Raw genomic sequence first — 20,114 nt, 5'->3', positions numbered from 1 at the left:
AATTTTAATTTTAATTTTATTCCAGCGTCGGAAGGAAGATCCAATTCTTTGGCATCGAACGATGCGGATGGACACATCGTGGACGTGTTGCTGGGCGACATCAGAAACGGGTTCCACCGCATCACCGACGTCACGGGAAGTCCAGGAAGAAGAAGAAGGATTCTGGGAGAGAATGGGTCAGACTTGATAAGAACTAACAGCCAGAACAGCAGCGTTCCATCCGAAGAAGAAACGGGAGTGTCGCCTAGGGTTATTCGAAGAAGGATTAGTTCTTTGAGTACTTCCAACGGAGAAGAAAACGGAGATTCTCCGGACACGACACCTAACGGAAGTCTCAGAAGAAGAAGGAACAGAATGTCTTCGGACGGAGACGATAACCTCATCGAATATCTTCGCCAGGCAGCGGACCAAGATCTGCAAGGGAAAGATAGGAAATCTTGGAACAGCATAGAAGACAAAGCGTTGGTCAGAAGGTCGAGCGGGCGGAGGAGGCGTCAAGACATCTTGGAAATGAACGAGAGAGAAAGGCCCGCTTCGCCGATATCCCCCACCATCGACAATCCCGAATTAGAAGTGAAACCCAAGTTGTGGAAGAGGAAGATCGAAGAGTGGTTTCACGAAAACGAGAGAGAACAAGAAAGGGAGATGAAACTGAAAGAAAAGCTGGCTTCCGAAAGAAAAAAACGGCAAGAAATCGAAAACGTCACGAAATTGAGAGATTCCATGTCCAACACGGACGTAGAAAAAGTTCTAGAAGCGGTAGAAGAACAGAGACAGACCAAAATTGAAAATCGACCCAAGTGGAAAAAATCGATATCCGCTTCTTCTCTTCAAGACGGAAACGAAGCGGAAAAGAAAAATACAGAAGAGGCAGTCGACCGTAAAACTCAAGAATCTGCTCCGGATTCACAGATTCGAGCCGGGAATGAGATACCTGATTCGTCTCGGACGAATGCCGACCCCAATCAAGACGTCTCCAGAATTTCTAGAATTAGAAAGAGGGACGTGGCGGAGGAGAATCCATCGACGGACTCTAACCATAACGATCCCGTTCAAATGGAACGAATGATGAGGAGATGCATCAGGTACAAGAAATTCCTGGAATTCGACGAATCTGTGGAAGAACCAGCACAGGAGGAAAGCGTTTCGCCAGAAACCGATCACGAAGGAAACTTTGACAGGTTTTCCATCATCAGAAAGACGACGCGAAGATCCCGTTCGAGATCTCGCAATCGCAATAGCGACGACGAAGAAATCAACCAGTCGGTCGTTTCCCCAGTTAATAAGGAATTGATTTTATCCCCCATTCACGAGAAGAACCAGGCGGGAGGAAAAGCCGTTTCGGCCACTAAACCGGAGGAGGAACATCAGCAGGACGTTTCCACGGATACTCGCAAAAAAGAGAAAGTCATGTCGTTACGTTCCAGACTGGCCAGGAGGTTGCAATCCTTGACGGAGAACTTCAAAAATGCCACGAGGATTTCCGATTGCACGGACAGATCGGTGAGAGAGGAACAGAAGAGAGAAGAGGAATCGGACAATTTGTACCTAGCAGAAGCCCTGAGAAAGCAGCAAGAGTTGGAAGTGCAAAAGAAGAAATCTTTAGAAATACTCAAATCTCAAGAAAATATAGAGAAAGAGTCCCGAGAAGCTAAGAAAGAAGAAGAAAAGAAGTTAGAAGAAAAGAAACAAGAGGTGCAGATCTCCAAAAAGCTTCTGGACACTCAAAAGAGATCCCAAGATTCGTCCACGAGTAGAGATGCGGAGGAGGACATTACGGAAATATGCGAAAATAGTATTAGTTTGGAGTCGGAGTCTTCGGAAAGACAGAAATTGCAAGACAGCGGCATACTCTCTCAAACGGACTCCGTTCCTTCGCCGTTGTTACGTCACAAAACCAGTGGCACGGCCGAGCGCGACGAAGGTTTCGACGAAACCAGGTCTCACCTGAGCGACACCCAATCCCAAGGTGCCGGATCGAGTTGCTCGTGCGATATCGACTTGGCAGACTCGCCCAAGACGCCGCCTAAGAAGAAACCGAACGAAACCATCGCCGCCATCAAAAAGCTTCAACAGCATTCGCCCGTACAGAAGAGAAAGAGCAAACAGGAGATTCCTGTAGAACAGTCCCGACTTTCTAGATCCAGGGTAGAAAACACGCGAAGACCCGTCAAACCGGAGAGGTCCAGCGGACTACCGAAGCCTAAAACCGGCGCCCAGACTCGCCTTCAGAAACCGAGCGTGGTCACTGACAGACTAATGGAACCGCGTCAGACTAGTTCCAAAAATAGTAGTTTGAGGAGTTCCAGGACTAGTCTGAGTGGAGACGCTCCGGTATCGAGAATCACCCGCCCTCCGACCGTCAACAGATCCAGACAGGTTTCGAACCCGAAACCGGTACCGAATTCCACATCGCGAACCGCCGCCCAGGACAAGTCTAAAGCGGCACCGCGAGTGCTGAAACCGCCCCACCGAGTTCAAGTCACGGAAGTGAGAAGCCGTTCCAACGAGCGCCAGTGTTCGGTCGAGAAGTCTCAAAGAGCCACGTCCAAGGTGCCCTCCAGAGAGACCAAGTTACCGTCCCGTGCCAGACCCCAAACGCAAGTGGTTCCCAAGCCATCTCGACCCAAACCGAGCCGCATTCAACCACCCAAGAGCAGCGTGCCCAACCGAGTCAAAGAAACCGTCGCCTCTTCCTCCAAGAAGAACGCGCCGCCGCAGAAAACCTTCGGTTTCATGAAAGCCACGTCGTCCTCCGCAGCCAAGGAACTAGCGCCTCCCCTTCAGCGCCTGAAACCGCCGGCGGTGCAGCGTAACAAATTGATCAGGGTGGCATCCAAATAAGAAACTGCACCACCTCAACACTCCCGAAAATATCCGTAACCGAGGAGGCAGCGTAGTGCCAAACGAAGCACACCACAGATCTTAGAGTTTGTTAGGAGCATAGAACAAAACAATTCGCACAAAGAGAGAGAGAGAAAGAATTTCCATACAGAAACAAAACACATCCTAACGCTTCCATCCGACAGAAGCGCAGAACTCGAACCCGCGACTAACTTTATAAATACACAACCTCATTAAAACAAATGCCGGATATCGACCAATGAGATAGCGTTGTTATTATGACGTTTACGGTAAAAGCATAACAATGAGTTAGCGTTGTTACGAAGCGTACAATTGGCCAGACGTTGCATTTTTGTGTGTTGTGATTTGTTGTTCCGAAAAATTCAAACTTTATCGACGTAGCAAGTTCTATTTAGATTTTTGTCATCGTGTAAAATCGTTGTTAGAAGTCGGAGATCCACGTGTTGGTTCTGTGATATTGCTTATATTATATATTCACGCTTTATCTATAATCCAAAAAAAAAACACTAAAAAACACACAGGTTAGAGCCGAGCCGAGGTGAGCATTTTGGTTTCGAAAATCTCCAAAAAATTATTAAATTAATCTTAAAATTTATTTATTTATAATCACGATTTTTTTTAAATTAAACTCGAAACTGACTGCACATCTCTATTGTTCACGATTGTTCACTTGCGAACAAATATTTACAACTTTTAGGCATCTATGACATCACCGCCCGCTTCTACGTCACTTTCCGGGTGACGTAGAGAGTCGGCGTTTACGTCATCATACGGGGTATATATTTTTGTAAGCATTACCGAGAATACAGGTTGTTAACGATTTGTTTGTTTACAATATTTAGAAAGTGATTTTGATGGAAACTGTAATGATAAATAATGTTGCCGATTGTCCACCGTTAGTTACAGAAAAGTCTTTAATGAGGAAAAAATAAAAAAAGATATATTAATAAAATTTGATGACTTTATCCAAGTTCGTGTCTTTGTTTTCATTTTTAAAGAAATAATTCCATCGGTTTCGGCCAAACACTACCGTTAACGCGTACAGTTCTGTTTTTAAAAATTTGAAAATTTAAAAATTTCTACGTCGTCCAATTATAATCGACGATTTCAAATTAAGTGCGGGGGGCGTGTATAACATAATTTTAACCTAACACCGCCATTTTAAAGTAAAATAATCGCACAGAAAAGTTTGTAATTCGATTATTTTTAAGAAATTAAATATTTAAAGAAAATTTTCTATTTATAAAAAAAAAAATTGAAAAAACTCCTCTCGTATCGCCATCTGTCGGCAACAAATTCAAACTGTCGACGAATTCGAATCGCCACCCAACGATAAATTATTTATCGCGATAGATAGAAAACGAGCCAGACGATTAATTAATTAAACAATTTAATGCATAAAAATTTATTTCGCTTTAAAAATTGTACACTTTTACTTTCACGAAATCCTTCGTGAATAATAAAGCTTTTAAATTAAAATTAAAAATAAGACGAATTTGAAAAAAAAAAAAAAAAATTCAAATAATCGGATCGATTTTTAAATTAATTTAAAAACGAAGATAGCGTTGCGGTAATAATTTCTATTTAAACCGGCAGGTGTCGCATGTGTTAGTTATAGTAAGAGAGGCAAATGGCGGACTTCGATGCGATTTACGAAGAAGACGAAGATCAAAGCTATCTGGACGAAAGCGTCATCACCGTATTACCAGAACCCGTAGTCATTAGAGGTGCGGGAAACATAACCGTGTAAGTAAACCCGCTCGACTTATCATTTATCAACGACAAATGCTAATTAACGTTATCCAGTCGAGTTCCCTCCATTGTTTGTTTTCCTTTTTTTCTTTTTCTTTTCCTTTTTTTTTCTTCTCGTTTTCTCAATGATGTTTAACTTAAGCGTTTTGTGTGCACACGAACGTTAAAGTACGATGGCGTGAATACGTAATAGCGCATTATTAATGAAGTTTATAAATCTGTTATTAATTAACCAGTGTTTAAAAGTCCCGTGTAATTTCCAGTAATTTCGTCGTCGGGGGAAACTTATCCAAACCTGTTTTAAAATCTGCGTTTCGACGTAATTTCGATTTTTGTTATATCGAATTTACGTAAGACGGTGACTGATGCTTCGTTTTGTAACCCTCGGTGTGAAATCTGTGGCCGTGAAAGTCGGATTTTGTAGTCGTGCCGGTTGTCTGTACGTAAACAAAATGTATGTAAGCGGATGACGAAAAGGTCTCTCGGATCCGTGGAGACCGTTTAGGTCGTTTGGATCCGGATGCGTCCGACTTGTGGATCGGGCGAATCTGCGGTTTGCGTGAAGATTTCTCTCGTTGGCCGAAAACCAAGAGTACAGTAGTGTATGGCCGTGGGATGTGCGCTCTCCGGTGAGTCCGTTTCAAGTCCCGGTCGGATCCGTGGAAATTCGCGGGGCCGTTCGATTTTGGATACGTCTGGCTCCCGTCTCGTCGGTACGGGTGAAGACGAGTTTTTTTGGCACGGAATGGATTTAAAAGTAATTTACGTATAATGTGAACACAAATCCAATAAATGTAAACGGAGTAAAATGAGACCGTCGACGATAAAATAAATGCCGGCGTGTGCTTTACTAACTGAAAAAAATGGACTAGTGTTTCCTTTGCTGTCAAATCTTTGGATCCTCTATTTTGGAATGGAACGCGTGTACGACTTCATTTTTGATTTTTCGGATTCCATTTAGAAGATCCAGCATGGTTGTCAAAAATACGGGTCTATTTTTTTTCTATTAGTAAAGCAAGTACTAGAGTTTATTTTTTGGTTCCTCTGCGTGTTTAACTAAACAGACCAAAACACACAAAGGAACCAAAAAATAAACTCTAGTACGTGCTTTACTAATAGAAAAAAAATGGACCCGTATTTTTGACAACCATGCTGGATCTTCTAAATGGAATCCGAAAAATCAAAAATGAAGTCGTACACGCGTTCCAATCCAATATAGAGGATCCAAAGATTCGACGTAGCAAAGGAAACACTAGTCAGTTTTTTTCCGTTAGTGAAGCACACGCTGGCATTTATTTTATCGTCAACGGTCACTCCAGTCTATACAAATTTTGTGAAGAAAATAATAAATATTAGTTTTTGTTTATAAGTCAAAGTTTGTATTTATTAGATTATAAATTGTAAAATAAACAAAAGTGACATTTAACAAAAGTTTAGCAGTGCTCAATATTATACAATTATGTGTATTAAAATAGTGCTCCTTGAAGTAAAACTATAAAATAAGGACTAATTGTTATAGATTTATTATATTATATAATTTCGGTAATATAAAAAAAACTGCTTTTGTTGGAATTTGTAATAAGGAAATGAGATTTTTATATTTAAAAAAATTTGTAATTGCTGACGTATGCATTGTATCCTTTGGGTAAATTCCATTAGTGTAAACAGTGTCGCGAGATAATTCGTTATCAAAGTCTGCACGAATTTATTACGCCATGGATAAGTTAACAAAAATCTCTCGAAATTTATTTATAAATGTCTTAAACGCAAAAACTAACTTATGGAAATTTTTAATTAAGAATGTTGTGTCTTTATCTGTCATGGATAGTTATAAATTGTCTGTATTAAGAGTGTTAAAAACGATTTTTGTGTATAATATTCCAATTAAACTATAGATTTTCGACAATCTGTTAACAACTATTGTAGAAATAATCAAAGGTAAAGAATCATAATGCAAAATTAAGCAGAAGTAAATGCGTAATGCATTCTCTATCTGTAAAATGTTGTGCCGTAGCCGGTTTGAGTCTAAAAGAGCGAGCAGAAGCCGTCAAAGACAATTTAAAATTGGAACAGAAATTCCGAATTGTGAATATTTGTAGAAAGAACAAATGAAAATTTATGGTTTAGTATGATTAAAAATGATCCTGGAATGAAAGTTATGTATTTCAATCTTTAGAATGCTGTTGAGAAGTAATGGTAGAGAAGTAAGAGCATTTTATTGCCAATATACCCTTCCTTTATCTTCTAAGAAATGTGTAAAAAACGGAGCAGATTGTCTTTATCTAAGTAAAGTCCAAAAGAGAAAAATGCGAGACTCACAATTGATCATTAGAAAGTATATTATGGGTATTCCTTGCTTAATGAATTATTTGATTAACATGTGAAATTAATTGCGATAATCCCTGTGTGTGTGTGTGACAGAAGTTTTAATTTATGTGGCTTTATCAGCTGTTTTTACTTAACATAGATATCGTGTTTTGATTGTATGATTGAGGGATTAATTAACCATATTAATGGAGGGATATCTATATTCTATACGTTTATCGATTCTTTAGCATTTTGGATTGTTTGAAATTGTATGTGGAAGTTAAAATGTTCTCTCTGAATACAAATGCTTTCGAGACTTAATCGGATTGACGTCAGATAGCCTACTACTAAATACTTAATTTGAACAACAACAATGGATGAAAATATATTAATAGATAATCGTCTTAAAACATGGATTGATTCTAACTTGAGTCGAGGATGATTAAAAAAAACAAACACGAGACGTGCTTACATCCTTAAAAAGTTATTTATAAGGATGTAGATTTTCAGTCTTATCTTTGAAACTTACTTACTCTAAATTATCATTGATTTAAAAAAATATATTTTCTGTGAGATTGAAAATGAAATAATGATATATTATTTAAATCTGAAGAAGATTAATGGAGGATATGCACAAATGAACCATTTGTCCTGCATTATCCTATTTCGATTGCCAAATTTTGAAGATAATGCCAAAGATTAACTTAAATATTTCATCTATAATGGGATTCACTTTTGAAAGATAAATGAAGAGAGATACTTTTCTCGATTTTCTGTGCCATCCTTTTCTGTGATATTTTTGTATTCCAACATCCTCTATAAATTAGTTAATGTAATGACCATTTGCTGTAAGAGATTGGCAAATTCTTGCTAAAGAATTAGCAAGAATTTTGTCATTTATTAAAATTTAAATTATAGACTTTTAGAGAACAATCTTAATATTCTGCTAAAATCATATAGTAAAGTGTTGTTTGCATACATTTACCATGTGACTAAAGATCATAAGATAAGAAAGTTATCCGTTTAATACAAAACAAAACTGGGAAAATTCTCTAAGTTGGCAGAATTTTAACGAGAACTGTCAAAAGAATCTTATAGGCTATAAAACAAGATGAAAGACATCATAAACAAGATAATAAATTATCGAATTAAAATGCAACTCTACTAATGAGAATTTTGAGACGTACGATTGGACAAAAGCTATTTAATTTGCTTAATACATCAAAAATTGTGACTGACAGTTTGCTTATTTTTGTATAATTTAGTAATGTCGACTTGTAAATATATTATACACTCCGACAAAAATAAATTTAATTTATTTGGCAGTAATTGGAAGAGAACTGCATTTTGTAAACGTGCCAAAATTCTTGATTGAAAATCTCGTAGAAAGCGGTTAAAAATTCGTTTTCGAAGATAACAGATCGAGACTATGTTAGATTAAACAGAATGAAGACAAATACATATTTATATGGAAAGAAAAATGGATCCGTTTATTTGCAGTGCTGAACTTGAAATTTTAATTTACTAAATAGAATAACCAAGTTAGAAGAATTATTTTAGTAAGATACAATCCTTGATTTTACGCAGAATATATCAGAAATTGGTTTAAACAAATTGATTAGTTATCTAAATTTTGGCTGAATATTATTCAAAATTAAATTTTAGCTATCATATTTTTTGCCTCATGAGATACGCCATTATGCTGGATGCTCATTTTTTTACATCAATTTACTGGGGAAGGGAAAGTATTCATAAGACTTGTCTTACTTATTCTAATTTTCTGATAAATTTCAGATCTAAAACAGTACATATAAAGCAAAAAATACAGTATTTTAGATCCTTCTATTTTTTAAATTATAAATGATTCTTTAGTAAAAACATCTTCTCCCCACTTGCGTAACGTATCCGTCCTTACGTGTCCAACGGCTGTCAAAATTTGTTTTACAAGTAATTTCTAGTACATAAGACATAAACAAATAATCATTTTTATAAAGTCTAAATCATAATTAAAAATAAATTTTCTCATTTATTTTCTGGATTTTAACGTCCTTTGACTTTTTTGTCTTCCGCTATAAATCACTTTGACTAAACAATGAAAGATTGACGGGTATTTTAGTGATAAATGCTTTTAAATTGTTTATTCTGTATTAATGTACAAACATTTAGCAACTGCGTAAATTTCATTTGAGTTTTTGCCAGTCTCGATTTCTGTTTTTAAGTGATGTTAATTGCTCAAATATAATAAATGATGTTAATTGCTCAAATATAATAAATGATGTTACTGTTTGCAGTTTTCACTCTCTCAAACAGTAATTAAATTATATATCTTATTATTAAAAGATCAATTTTTTTGGTGATGTAAATTTGCTTAATTTTAACATTTATTCTTTAAATTCTGCACCGCACACAAGCTTTACTTCTATAATAGCAATTCATCGTATGTCGTATCTTATTTTCAATTGATGATAAAAATTTGATGGTCAAAATCTACTACCGACACCATCATTTTAATACAAAACGGATTGTGTTAAATTATCATTTAAATCGAAATTCCAGATGTTTCTTAGGATATAGATTGCTCTATATACTCTATTGCTACAATATTTTGAAGTCTTTTTAAGTGTGTTTGCTGTTAATTATAGATAAGCCTCATATGACAAATATCTATTTACTATAAAGTGCTTTTTGAATATTTTTGTATAAACAACAGGATCTTGGTTATTACAAAAGTCTTATTATGAAAAAATATAATATATGTATATGTGGGTTTTTTCTTAGTCCTTAGGAACATTTATTACTTCATAAAAGAAATTTTTATATATCTTACTTTACACAGTATTCCTTGAAACTACTTAATAGATAAACACAATATACCATATTTTTTCAATTGTAAAGAGCACCATGATTTTATAATTGACTTTTAAGCTTGTTTTAAAAGTTTTTTTCTTCCATTTTTAAAAAATCTATTTTATTGAATCTTGATAAGTAACAAGTTAGCAAAACAATATTAATTTTGTGGAATTTGCAACGTTTGGTGGCTCTGTTTCTGTGCTCTTCTGCACGTATGATAACTTTTCTTCCAATTCTTCGTCAATGTCGTCTCAAAGACCTTTAAAGAAGAATTTAAATTGGGGCTTGTTGCCTACGAAACTCTTTCAAATTGATGCAATTGTCGAGCAGTATAGCCAAAAGTCTCTTGCATAATTCACCATGATAAATGCCAATTGTTCCTTTGGATGTGTCTTGATTATGGATGAGCAAAAATGATTTTAAAAAAGTAGCTACTGACATTTGTTAAAATTTTGTTTTAAAAGTCATTTAAAATGTAATAGGACTATTTATGATCTGTAGCTTTACTCGCTATAATAGCTTTGACAGTTTTCTTAAAAGTTGCAAAAGCATCTCTTTCCAGTCTTTTTACTATTGGGGGTTTTATGGCAAAACCCAACTGCTTAACTAAAAAGCTTCCCCAGAGCAGTGTTTGCCAATTATCGAAATTTCTTAATGGAGAGATCGGAATCATTTCTGTGATTTTAAAAACGGTAGAAGGAATGCTTCAGAAAAGACGATGCCAACCGATGAAGTGGTTTGACGAGAACGAAGTGAGAATTTCAAGTTGTTCCGTCACAATGCAAGTTTGCCATTTGTAGCTTTTTTACAATGCAGTTCTTCTAAAAGCAAGAAAAGCTTCCCATCACGAATACTCCTAATGTATTTTAGATTTAAATTAAAATATTTTTGTTTATTGATCAAAAAATTTTTGGACAAAATAGTAGTTGTAGTTTACATGTTCTGAAAAAATAAAATGACAATGTATGGCAGCATCAGTTAATGAATGTCTTCAAAAGTGCTTTGTGAAATGAGTATAAATTTGTGTATATGAAAAATATAAAACCTTTCTGTTCTATTTAATTAGTGTTGGTAAGATTTTTATAAATTGCACTTTATTTATAAATAGAAATTTCTTAAAATTTATCACTATTTCCGGAACTAATGCTCAATTGATTGTGTATTTAAACAAACAAAATGCATTTCTCGAATGAGGTTTATCTATATTATAGTATATTTTGTCATTTGGATTTATTTTCCACTGTTAAGTGCACAGTTCTCTCTACAGTATGGATGCTAAATAAGAAAATTAGGTATTTTCATTTGTCTAAATTCCAAATTTTTTGAGTTCTGAAATAGTTCAATGTTAATGAAAACAGTTTTTTATTACATAAGAAATGAAATAGTAAACATTAAAACTAAAAATTAATATTTGTTTTTGGTTCTGTTTGATTGTTGAAACTGTCCAATTTTTGTCATTGTGATACGAAGTAGACTTGTTTGTGTTAAATTATTTTCTACGGTAAAAAATCTGTATGTTACACCTGACATGAAGTTTTGTGTGGGGAGAAGTGACTTCTGTATTAGACATTAGTTTTGGAATTTATCATTGATTATTAAAGAAAATATTCCATTTTTTGAGTTTTATAATTTAATATTTATAATATTAACAACTCTTTCCAGTGAGCAGTTTCTTTATTAAAATAGCCACATCTGTGGGTTAGGCAATAATTTTATTAATATCCATTATTGAAAACTTCAATTTTTTATAATGTCCTCATTTTCTTTTATAAAATAAAATTATTAACGTCACACTATCGGAACCTGTGACCAGTGCTCTATGCGTATACATTAAATATTGCTTGACAAATGTTTTCGAGCGTTCTGTTTGCTCTTCTTCAGGTCAACTGAAAGAATTCCTCGGACGGAGTGTATATTATTCTTCTCTAGGATCGGGTGTCAGTTCTGAGGGGGTGGGTCACTTCCAGTATGCGCGGCCGTGCGGCGGATTGGCGTCCAATAGTGATTGCCAGGCCAGAGACAAGGTTAGCTCCTCTTTCCAGCAGATATCCGGCACGGGAGGCTGACCACAGCCCTAGCCACATATGCATCGGACCCCGAAATCGAAGTACACTTCGAGAAGGCTACCATTATTGTCAACACGCCCCATCAGCAGCAACACAGATGGCTGGAAGCCGCGGCTATCCACAACACCGATCGGCTAACCACCTAAAGAAAGAGGAGCTAACCTTGTCTCTGGCCTGGCAATCACTATTAGACGCCAATCCGCCGCTTCCTCCCCGCCACACGGCCGCGCATACCAGAAGCAACCCACCCCCTCAGAACTGACACCCGATCCTAGAGAAGAATAATATACACTCCATCCGGGGAATTCTTTCAGTTGACCTGAAGAAGAGCGAACAGAACGCTCAAACGTTTGTCAAGCGATATTTAATGTATACGCATAGAGCACCGGTCACAGGTTCCGATAGTGTGACGTTATTTTCATCCCGGTGCAGAGAATAGAATAGTTCCTGCATTTAAAATGATTCATAATAATTTAAATAAAATTATTATGAATCAGTTTAAATTCTCTATTTGTAACAAAGATATTTTGAACAAAATGATGATATATGGTTTACAATTTCAATTCTTACTTATATGTACGAAAACTATCTGTAAAGTAACTTCTGTTTTTTTGTGGTAGATAGTGGAGATAATGGCACCGGGTTTGGCAGTGGCATAGAGTGAATGAATATGCATCCGGCTGTGGCAGAGTGCAGGTTTTGTTCTCTGTCGTCTTGACATGACTGCCGTTCAAAATGTATTCTGCCACTCGGGAATCCCGCCATCTGTGATCTGTGCTCAATGAGAAGATTTCTGTTAGCCAAAAACTAAAGCTGTTGAAATCCATCATCATCTGTGCAAAGTTTTCAAAGAACATAGTGAGATAATGGTACCGTATATTCAAAAATGAGCAGACATGTCCACAATAAGCAGAGAAGTGGCTGGCCATCTGTAACCAATAAACTTACACAGAATATTGATTGAAAGGTTAGAGAGAATTGTCAGTTCACAATTTCAGAACTTACTAGAAAGTTTTGTACACAATTCTTCATGAAGTGATCATTGACATGGATGTTCTATAACAATGGAATACTGCAAAAAATGCTTAAATTTGGTTGGAGACTTGAAAAATAGAGCAAAGGTGTAGTTTTAACTTGTGTAATAAAATTCCTTTCACCATACTGGTGATTTTTTTTAATAATCAAGCAGAAGTTATTTTCTGGATAACCTATATAGAATTGACATGTCAGTTGTATTCTTAAAGAACATTTTCTGATATCAGTTTGTACAGAGTTACTTTTTTCCCAATGCCCAAACTTAGTCGTTATACTTGAAATCTGTATCAAACCAAATCTGCTCAAATCAAACCAAATATCTGGCAAGCTTGGGACCAGAAGTGCTCTGGATTTCTGCATTTTCCAGTTTTATAGATACAGATGAAATAAACAATGAAAAGTAAAGAATGAAATAGTATTCGGCACACGGTATGCCAATGGTCACATTGGAACCGGTGTCGTGTGCCACATATACCACAGAAACTAAAACAAAGCAGCCATGCACCAAACTACAGCCATACTATGGCCTGCAAAATTTAAAAATAGTTTTCTGGTAATTGAGCTTTATGGAAGCAGGATAGTTGGTCCGATACCATATCTATAGTATTTGACTTTGCAACATTCTACATTCAGATATGTTGTTTTGTTTTTGAATTTCATTACAATCCTGAAAGTGATTCTGATCGACTTTAGCAATTAGTGTGTGCAAGTGCAAAATTTGCATTGAATTTCTTTGCTTTGAGGATGAAATTCGTATGTTCAGGACTGTAATGAAATTCAAAAATAAAACAACATATCTGAATTTAGAATTAGTATTTGACTTTGCAATACTAGAGACATGGTACTGGACTAACTATCCTGCTTCCAGAAATCTCAATTATTAGAAAACTATTTTTAAATTTGGCACTGTGTGTACGTGCACATATACAAAGGATGGTTTTGATAAACAAGATCTCTGTTTTTATAAAATTAATTTGGAAAGAGGTGGCATAATGTGAACAGTTTTAAAAATAATGGAATAATTATTTTGAATGACATTTTTCCAAATATTGGATTTGTTCTGTAATCTGTGCAAAAAATGCATTTCTGTTTTTCCTTGGTCCAATCCCAAATTATAGCTTGAACTGTCTTTCGATAAAAAGCATTGGTTTTCCTTTGATTCCAGGAACTGCCAGAAGTCTGATGGCGTCTGATCCAGATTATAAAAGGGAAGTTGGAGTAATCTTTGTGATTTAGGCACCTTTATACCATTTCCTTACATCAGTATTTATTGTGTGCAAGAAAAGACTTTTTTCTTGGCCTTACTCTACAAGTTCTTTTTAGTGCTCATAAGTTTTGCAACCCTTTACCAACTTAATCTGTTTCTTGTTTTGTACACAATGAGGAATATGCATTTTTGTTTTATTAAAACCTTCCGGAAGTTGCGATCGATCTGGCAGGTACATTCTTCGGGTAGCATAGAATCTGGCAACTTTGATTATCTACCATTGCTTTGTCAGTTTCTCTTTGTTAGATGACACTGCATATTTTTCTCGACACTACCTTAAATTGTATCTGAGAGCTACCACAGCCTATTAGACTACTTTATTTTATTGAATTGACAAAAAGAATGGCAAATTGTAGCAAATGTTAGTCGAGTCAATGAGGAAAATTTGACGATTGAATTTAAAAATGAAAGTGATGTTGCTGAAAATTATATCAGAATTTTTTGAATATTCCATTCACTATATCAAACAAGAAATTTCAGAAGTTAACATGCTAACACAGGCATGGCCAACATACGGCCTGTCTAATGAATTTGTGGCCTGTGATCAATCTTTCAATATTAGGTTGTGAAGTCTGACTAGCTCGATGAAAAATTCTGATGCCTAAAAAAGAAAAAAAAAGATTAACAACTCATTGTGTGTTTAGAGTTAACCCTCCATTACAAATCTCGTAAGTACAGCATAGTGTTGATAAAGCATGATAATGTGAAAAATGTATCTGTAATCTTTATCTACAATTCAGTCTCTACGGGTGACACCATAATGAGATCTCACACCACCTCAAAAGCTTTCTAGGGCAGCCTCTGGTTCAGCCCGTAGAAAAAATTTTCTTTCCAATCCGGCCCGGGGGCAAAAACTGTCGGCCACCCGTGCTAACATATTAGTACATATGTTACGGACCAAGTGATTAATAGGGCATTATTCGTAATGCCCTGTCATTCTGACTAATGACTAAAATTGGCAGGCAGTCTGATAAATATTGATTAATTTATTAAATTGACCAGACATTATAAATAAAGCTATATTCCCTTCAGGCAATTTGATTAAAAATCTCCACTTATTTCATTTTGAAATAATTCACAAAAAAATAAATACAGTAATTCTAAGTATTTTAAAAAAGAACATGGAATCTTTTAATTAAAAGTAAGTTCTATTAACTGTATTAATTAAACTAATATTAACGAAAAGTATTATTAACAAATTTATACTTCCATCAAAAAGTCAACTTACAGGAAACTTCTGGAATTTCATTTTTGATATAAATTATATAAAAAACTAAATGTTTTTTAGTTTATTTATTCGAACAATTAAGAATTTGATTACATTTGGAATTACGTAATTTTTTTTTTGCTTTGTAGCATTTGCATCTATTAGATTTGCAACCATATTTGCAGCAGCATCAACTATTGCCTTGGCCTCCAGAAATTGATGACATTCTTGCACATTCTCTAAGCGAAATTTCTGCACTCGGTACATCTCCGACAGAAATGAAGTTTTCTTTACAAACAGTAAACAGTAAATTGGTTTCTGGAATATAATATGCCATGTTTGGTACTCAGTTTGTAAAGGTTTTTATCTTTAGCCACAACAATGGCACCTAAAATATTTTTTCCATTACTGCAGGCTCGGTCTACTTCTGGTACACGAATCCTTACTGTATCACCAACATTAGCTGCTGTGTATTTGGAATTCGATATATCAATAATTTTTTCTGCTTGCTTTTTAAGATTAAACAAAGCCATTTTCCTTGCTTTAGAGACACTTCTTATTTTTCTTCTATTTTTGGATCAACTGTTTGGATTTTTTCTTCTTCATTCACCAATTCTGTAATACTAATAACCCTGGTTTAGATCTTTTTCATGTGAAGATAATGTAGATCTTTCAACTTTATCAGTTATATTTCTATGTGAGGGTAGCATTATCAAATAATCTTTTATAATGTTTTCTTGAATGGTTCCTGATCTTTCAAAGTTTGAGCAACTTTGACTTACTTCATTGATAGTTTTAAAGTGTCTCTCCACATTAATGCTGGTCAACAATTTGTTGGGTATAAAGTTCTTTAGTCCAACTTTTAACTTTGCTCCAAACATGGCCTCATTGGGACTGCATTTTATACCAGTATGATGTGCTCGATTTTTCATCAGTTGTAATCTTTCTGACCATTTTGTTAGTATTGTTAGTCTCCAACCAAGAACTAAGCATATTTTCTTCATCTTGATTACATCTTTCTACAGAACCCTGACTTTGAGTGCCTGGGCTTTCCATGCACCATTTTTAACTCAGGCCACATATTACACATTTCTTTGATGACATTATTGGCAAATTCTCTGCCATTTTCACTTTGTAGAATATTCAGTGCACTGAAAATTGTAAAAATGTCTAAAAGAACATATGCTACATCTTAAGCCCTTTTGGTTTTTAATGGTGGTAATTGAACAAATTTTAGTTAGATGGTCTTGATACACAAGTATAAATTTATATTGCTCATCGACTTGCAACTATCTATAAGATTGACCTGACTCTCAAATTCATTTTATTACATAAAATTGGTTTAACATTTAACTACCAAGCCTTTCTTAGGAACATTGTTTTTTCTGACAGATTTCATATAAGTTCAAATAAATTATGATCATCTCCCTTGTAATATTTTTATATTTCATACTTAATTCTTTTTCCATACAGTTTCTACTGCCATATCTAATAGCAATATGGGCATCATGCAATATCTGAAATATTTCTTCGGTGTGAATGTAATACAGTAATACCTCAACTTACGCTACCCCAACACACGCAAACCTGGAGTTACGCGATTTTCAAATCTCTTCGATTTGTCTTTTGTTTGAGCACCACGCAACTCTTGATTACTCACTCCCTCCGCACTACTGTTCGGCTTACATGTTCGGACGTGTCGCACGGAATCGACACATATCTACAATTTATTTTGTGTTATTTATTTCTGTGTTTGTTATATCTACGGAGACTCGAGAGACTCTACTATGTCATCTAAACGAAGTAGAACTGATTCTTCTGCATTAAACAAGAAAAGAAAAACTATCTTTGGAATGTAAAGTTAACATTGTTAAAGATTTCGATACAAAAATGAAAATTTGTGAATTGGCAAAGAAGTTTGATCTACCAGAATCGACAGTCAGAACAATTATAAAAGGTAAAGAAAAAATTCTCGAAGCTGTGAAAAATGCTTAATCTTTAAATTCAAGCATCATTCATAAACATCATGGTATTATCGCTGAGATGGAAACAATGTTAAAATTATGGTGTGATAATCAAGTAAATGTGAAAAACTATATAATAATATAATTTGTTATACATATGTATTATCTAAGATTTTATTAAACATTTTTTTTTTCTAAATTACTGTTTTCTTTAGTCTCCTACCCCAATTAAAAATTATTTGTATGTCTTTATATGCGAAATTATATCTCGACTTACGTGGTTATCGCTCAGTCCCACCTATCGCGTAAGTTTGGGGTATTACTGTATTTAATCACATTACCTCTTTTACAGACATAATCAATTTTTTTTAAATTCTGATAGATGTGTCATATTCTTCCAGTAACTTAGAAGTAACTTTCATTTTTGACACTCTCACTTTTTGTATCATTGACAAATATGCTGATTTTGTAAAATTTAATTTAATTGTTCTGACTTTTTTCTGCTATGACTTGTTTAATCGGTTGTTGAAGCGATTATTCATATCACTTAATGATTGCTCCATGATTGTTACTTTTGTTAAAGAAGAAAACACTATTTTAAGAGACAAAAGTAAAATTAAAATGTTGCACAAGATTAATTACTGGTCACATAAATTTAAAATTTGGTACTAAATGCAATATGCATGCACAACTCGGATGCGAATACAAAGGAATACATGTTATCATTTCAAACTTTCTTTTACAAATTCTAGTGTAAGAAAAGTAGCACATTTGGTAATAGGTTCATTTCAGACAATGCAGATCATCAGTCAAATCAGTGTTCCAATGTGTTACAATTTCAACAACAGACTTGAAAATAATATTAATGAATTTCTTCATTTGGGTAAAGTTACAATTTAGTTCTTCAATAGTTGTATCTGTAACTCAAATTATGACTAAAAGTTAAAAGTAATCGATACACTTTAAAAGCCCAATAATTGAGAATTTATCCATGTACGGAGAGTCGACATTACGAGAATATTGACGGGAACATTTTAATGGGCGAATGATAGATTACAATTTAGAGTGATGCATTTTACAAAACAATTTGTTTTCAAATAAAATTAAAATCCATTGTCACTTCCCAAATGCATATTTGTTGATCTGTGCAGTATCAAAACCAGGGATTTTGTATTTAAGTTTTGGATATATTCTGGCGAGTTGTGAGATGAAACTTAATTTTTTTATTAGAAAGAAAAATGAAGTAGATTCAACAGATTGAAGTATAAATGTGTTTCAACACATGTGCAGTTTGAGGATGCTGCAATATTATGATATGACTAACAGTTTGCTACTAGAGAGCAGATTCTACAGAAAAGTATCTTCATGGCAACAATACAGGCTGTTATTTGGTTTCTGCATTTACAAGAAAGAGAAGTGAAACAAATTTGTGAGGAGATGCAGCAAGTGCTTGGACATGACTGGCTGTCTGATGGTGATGTGAAAAGGTGGAAGCATGAATTTTGAGATGGTTAAGTCAGCCTAGTGGATGGCCATCATCTGCTTGGAATGACAACATGGCATCAAAAGTGCTGGAGTTATTGATGGTATAGTACACAAATTTGGCATTAGTTGCAGATCAGTTTGCAATATATTGCATAAAGATCTGCAATGTGTCCAAGGTGTCTGTGTGATGGGTTCCAAGAATGCCAAGCTTTCTTTCCAAAATCAAGAAAGAAAGGAATCATGCAGGCACAATTTGGAGTTCTTACTCTAATCCAGATGGTCAAAAAAGTCATGAATGAATGCTTGGTTTATCTACATAATCCAGAAGCCAAACAGTGGAAGCACTCATTGTCACTGCTGCCCAAAAAGGCCAAACTGCAGCAGTCTTGTCCAGATGCTGCTGTTGGTTTTCAGGGTTTCTCAAGGCATTATCCTAATCAACTGCATGGACAAGAGAGTGACTATTACTACCAAATATTAGTTTGCTTCTGGTCAAGTTACATAAGAATCTGAAGAAAACAAGGCCAGGAAAAGATTGAGGTTGCACAATACTGCTCCTTCTTGTGACCAAATTCATCACCAGATGTGGTCATCAGCATAAATATTAAATTTTGCTGTACCTGTGTTATTTGCCCTATATTGTACCGTTGGACTTCTTTCTCGTCTGGAAAACGAAGAAGCCTCTTTGCGGATGCTATTTTTCTTGCGAAGAAGCCATCATTTCCGAAGCGGAGAAGTGGTATCGCAAAATACAGAGTTCCATTCTGACAGCCTCCAACAAGTGATCTACAGATGGGAAAAATGCTTAACTTTGCAATGTGACTATATAAAAAAGACATAAGGTATATGTCAAATTTCAGCCTGCTCTGCCCACATGTTCTATGCAAGGCACAAAACTTTTTGACTGCCCCACACAGACCTGTGTGCATGTATATAAATATCATGTATAACGTGTGTGTCTTTTAAGGCAAAAATTATGTATTACAAGAAATACAGTAGAGCGTCAATTATCCGAATCAATTGGGGACTGGGGTTGTTCGGAAGATCAATGTTTCAGATAACCGATTATGTTCGAAAAAATATATTAATTTATCCCATCTTGACATTTTTCTCCGTTGCATTTCGCTTTGCGTTGAATTTTCGTTGATGTTAAGCCTAACAAAGACTATTGTATCATTAAAAATTATTTTTTTATTTTGTACGAACAAAATAAATATATTGAAAAATATAAAAACAATAAAAAATTATACTTCAGAAGTTAATTTAGTATCAAAAACGTAAAATATTTGAGTAGCCCAAGACATAGCCAAAGATTG

The 20,114-nt window shown here is 35.0% G+C and overlaps 2 protein-coding genes across 2 annotated transcripts in view; both read left to right on the top strand.

Annotated features, from left to right (window-relative positions):
• The window catches only part of LOC111642243, a 47,801-nt gene extending 44,859 nt beyond the window's left edge, over nt 1-2,942 (top strand). The window contains exon 17 of the mRNA XM_023388555.1: nt 26-2,942. Coding sequence (XP_023244323.1) covers nt 26-2,844 — 2,819 coding nt within the window. The 3' untranslated portion in view covers nt 2,845-2,942. The remainder of the gene's footprint in view (nt 1-25) is intronic.
• Nucleotides 2,943-4,435: 1,493 nt separating this feature from the next.
• Nucleotides 4,436-20,114, top strand: part of LOC111642221 (cysteine-rich hydrophobic domain-containing protein 2-like) — a 38,507-nt gene continuing 22,828 nt past the window's right edge. Inside the window, exon 1 of the mRNA XM_023388526.1 lies at nt 4,436-4,611. Coding sequence (XP_023244294.1) covers nt 4,496-4,611 — 116 coding nt within the window. The 5' untranslated portion in view covers nt 4,436-4,495. The remainder of the gene's footprint in view (nt 4,612-20,114) is intronic.

Source organism: Centruroides sculpturatus, unplaced genomic scaffold, assembly GCF_000671375.1.
Source record: "Centruroides sculpturatus isolate CEXI.00-Female unplaced genomic scaffold, Cexi_2.0 scaffold130, whole genome shotgun sequence".
NCBI lineage: Eukaryota > Metazoa > Arthropoda > Arachnida > Scorpiones > Buthidae > Centruroides > Centruroides sculpturatus.
Note: the sequence above shows the minus strand (reverse complement) of the source record. Positions and strands in the feature narration are given on the sequence as shown.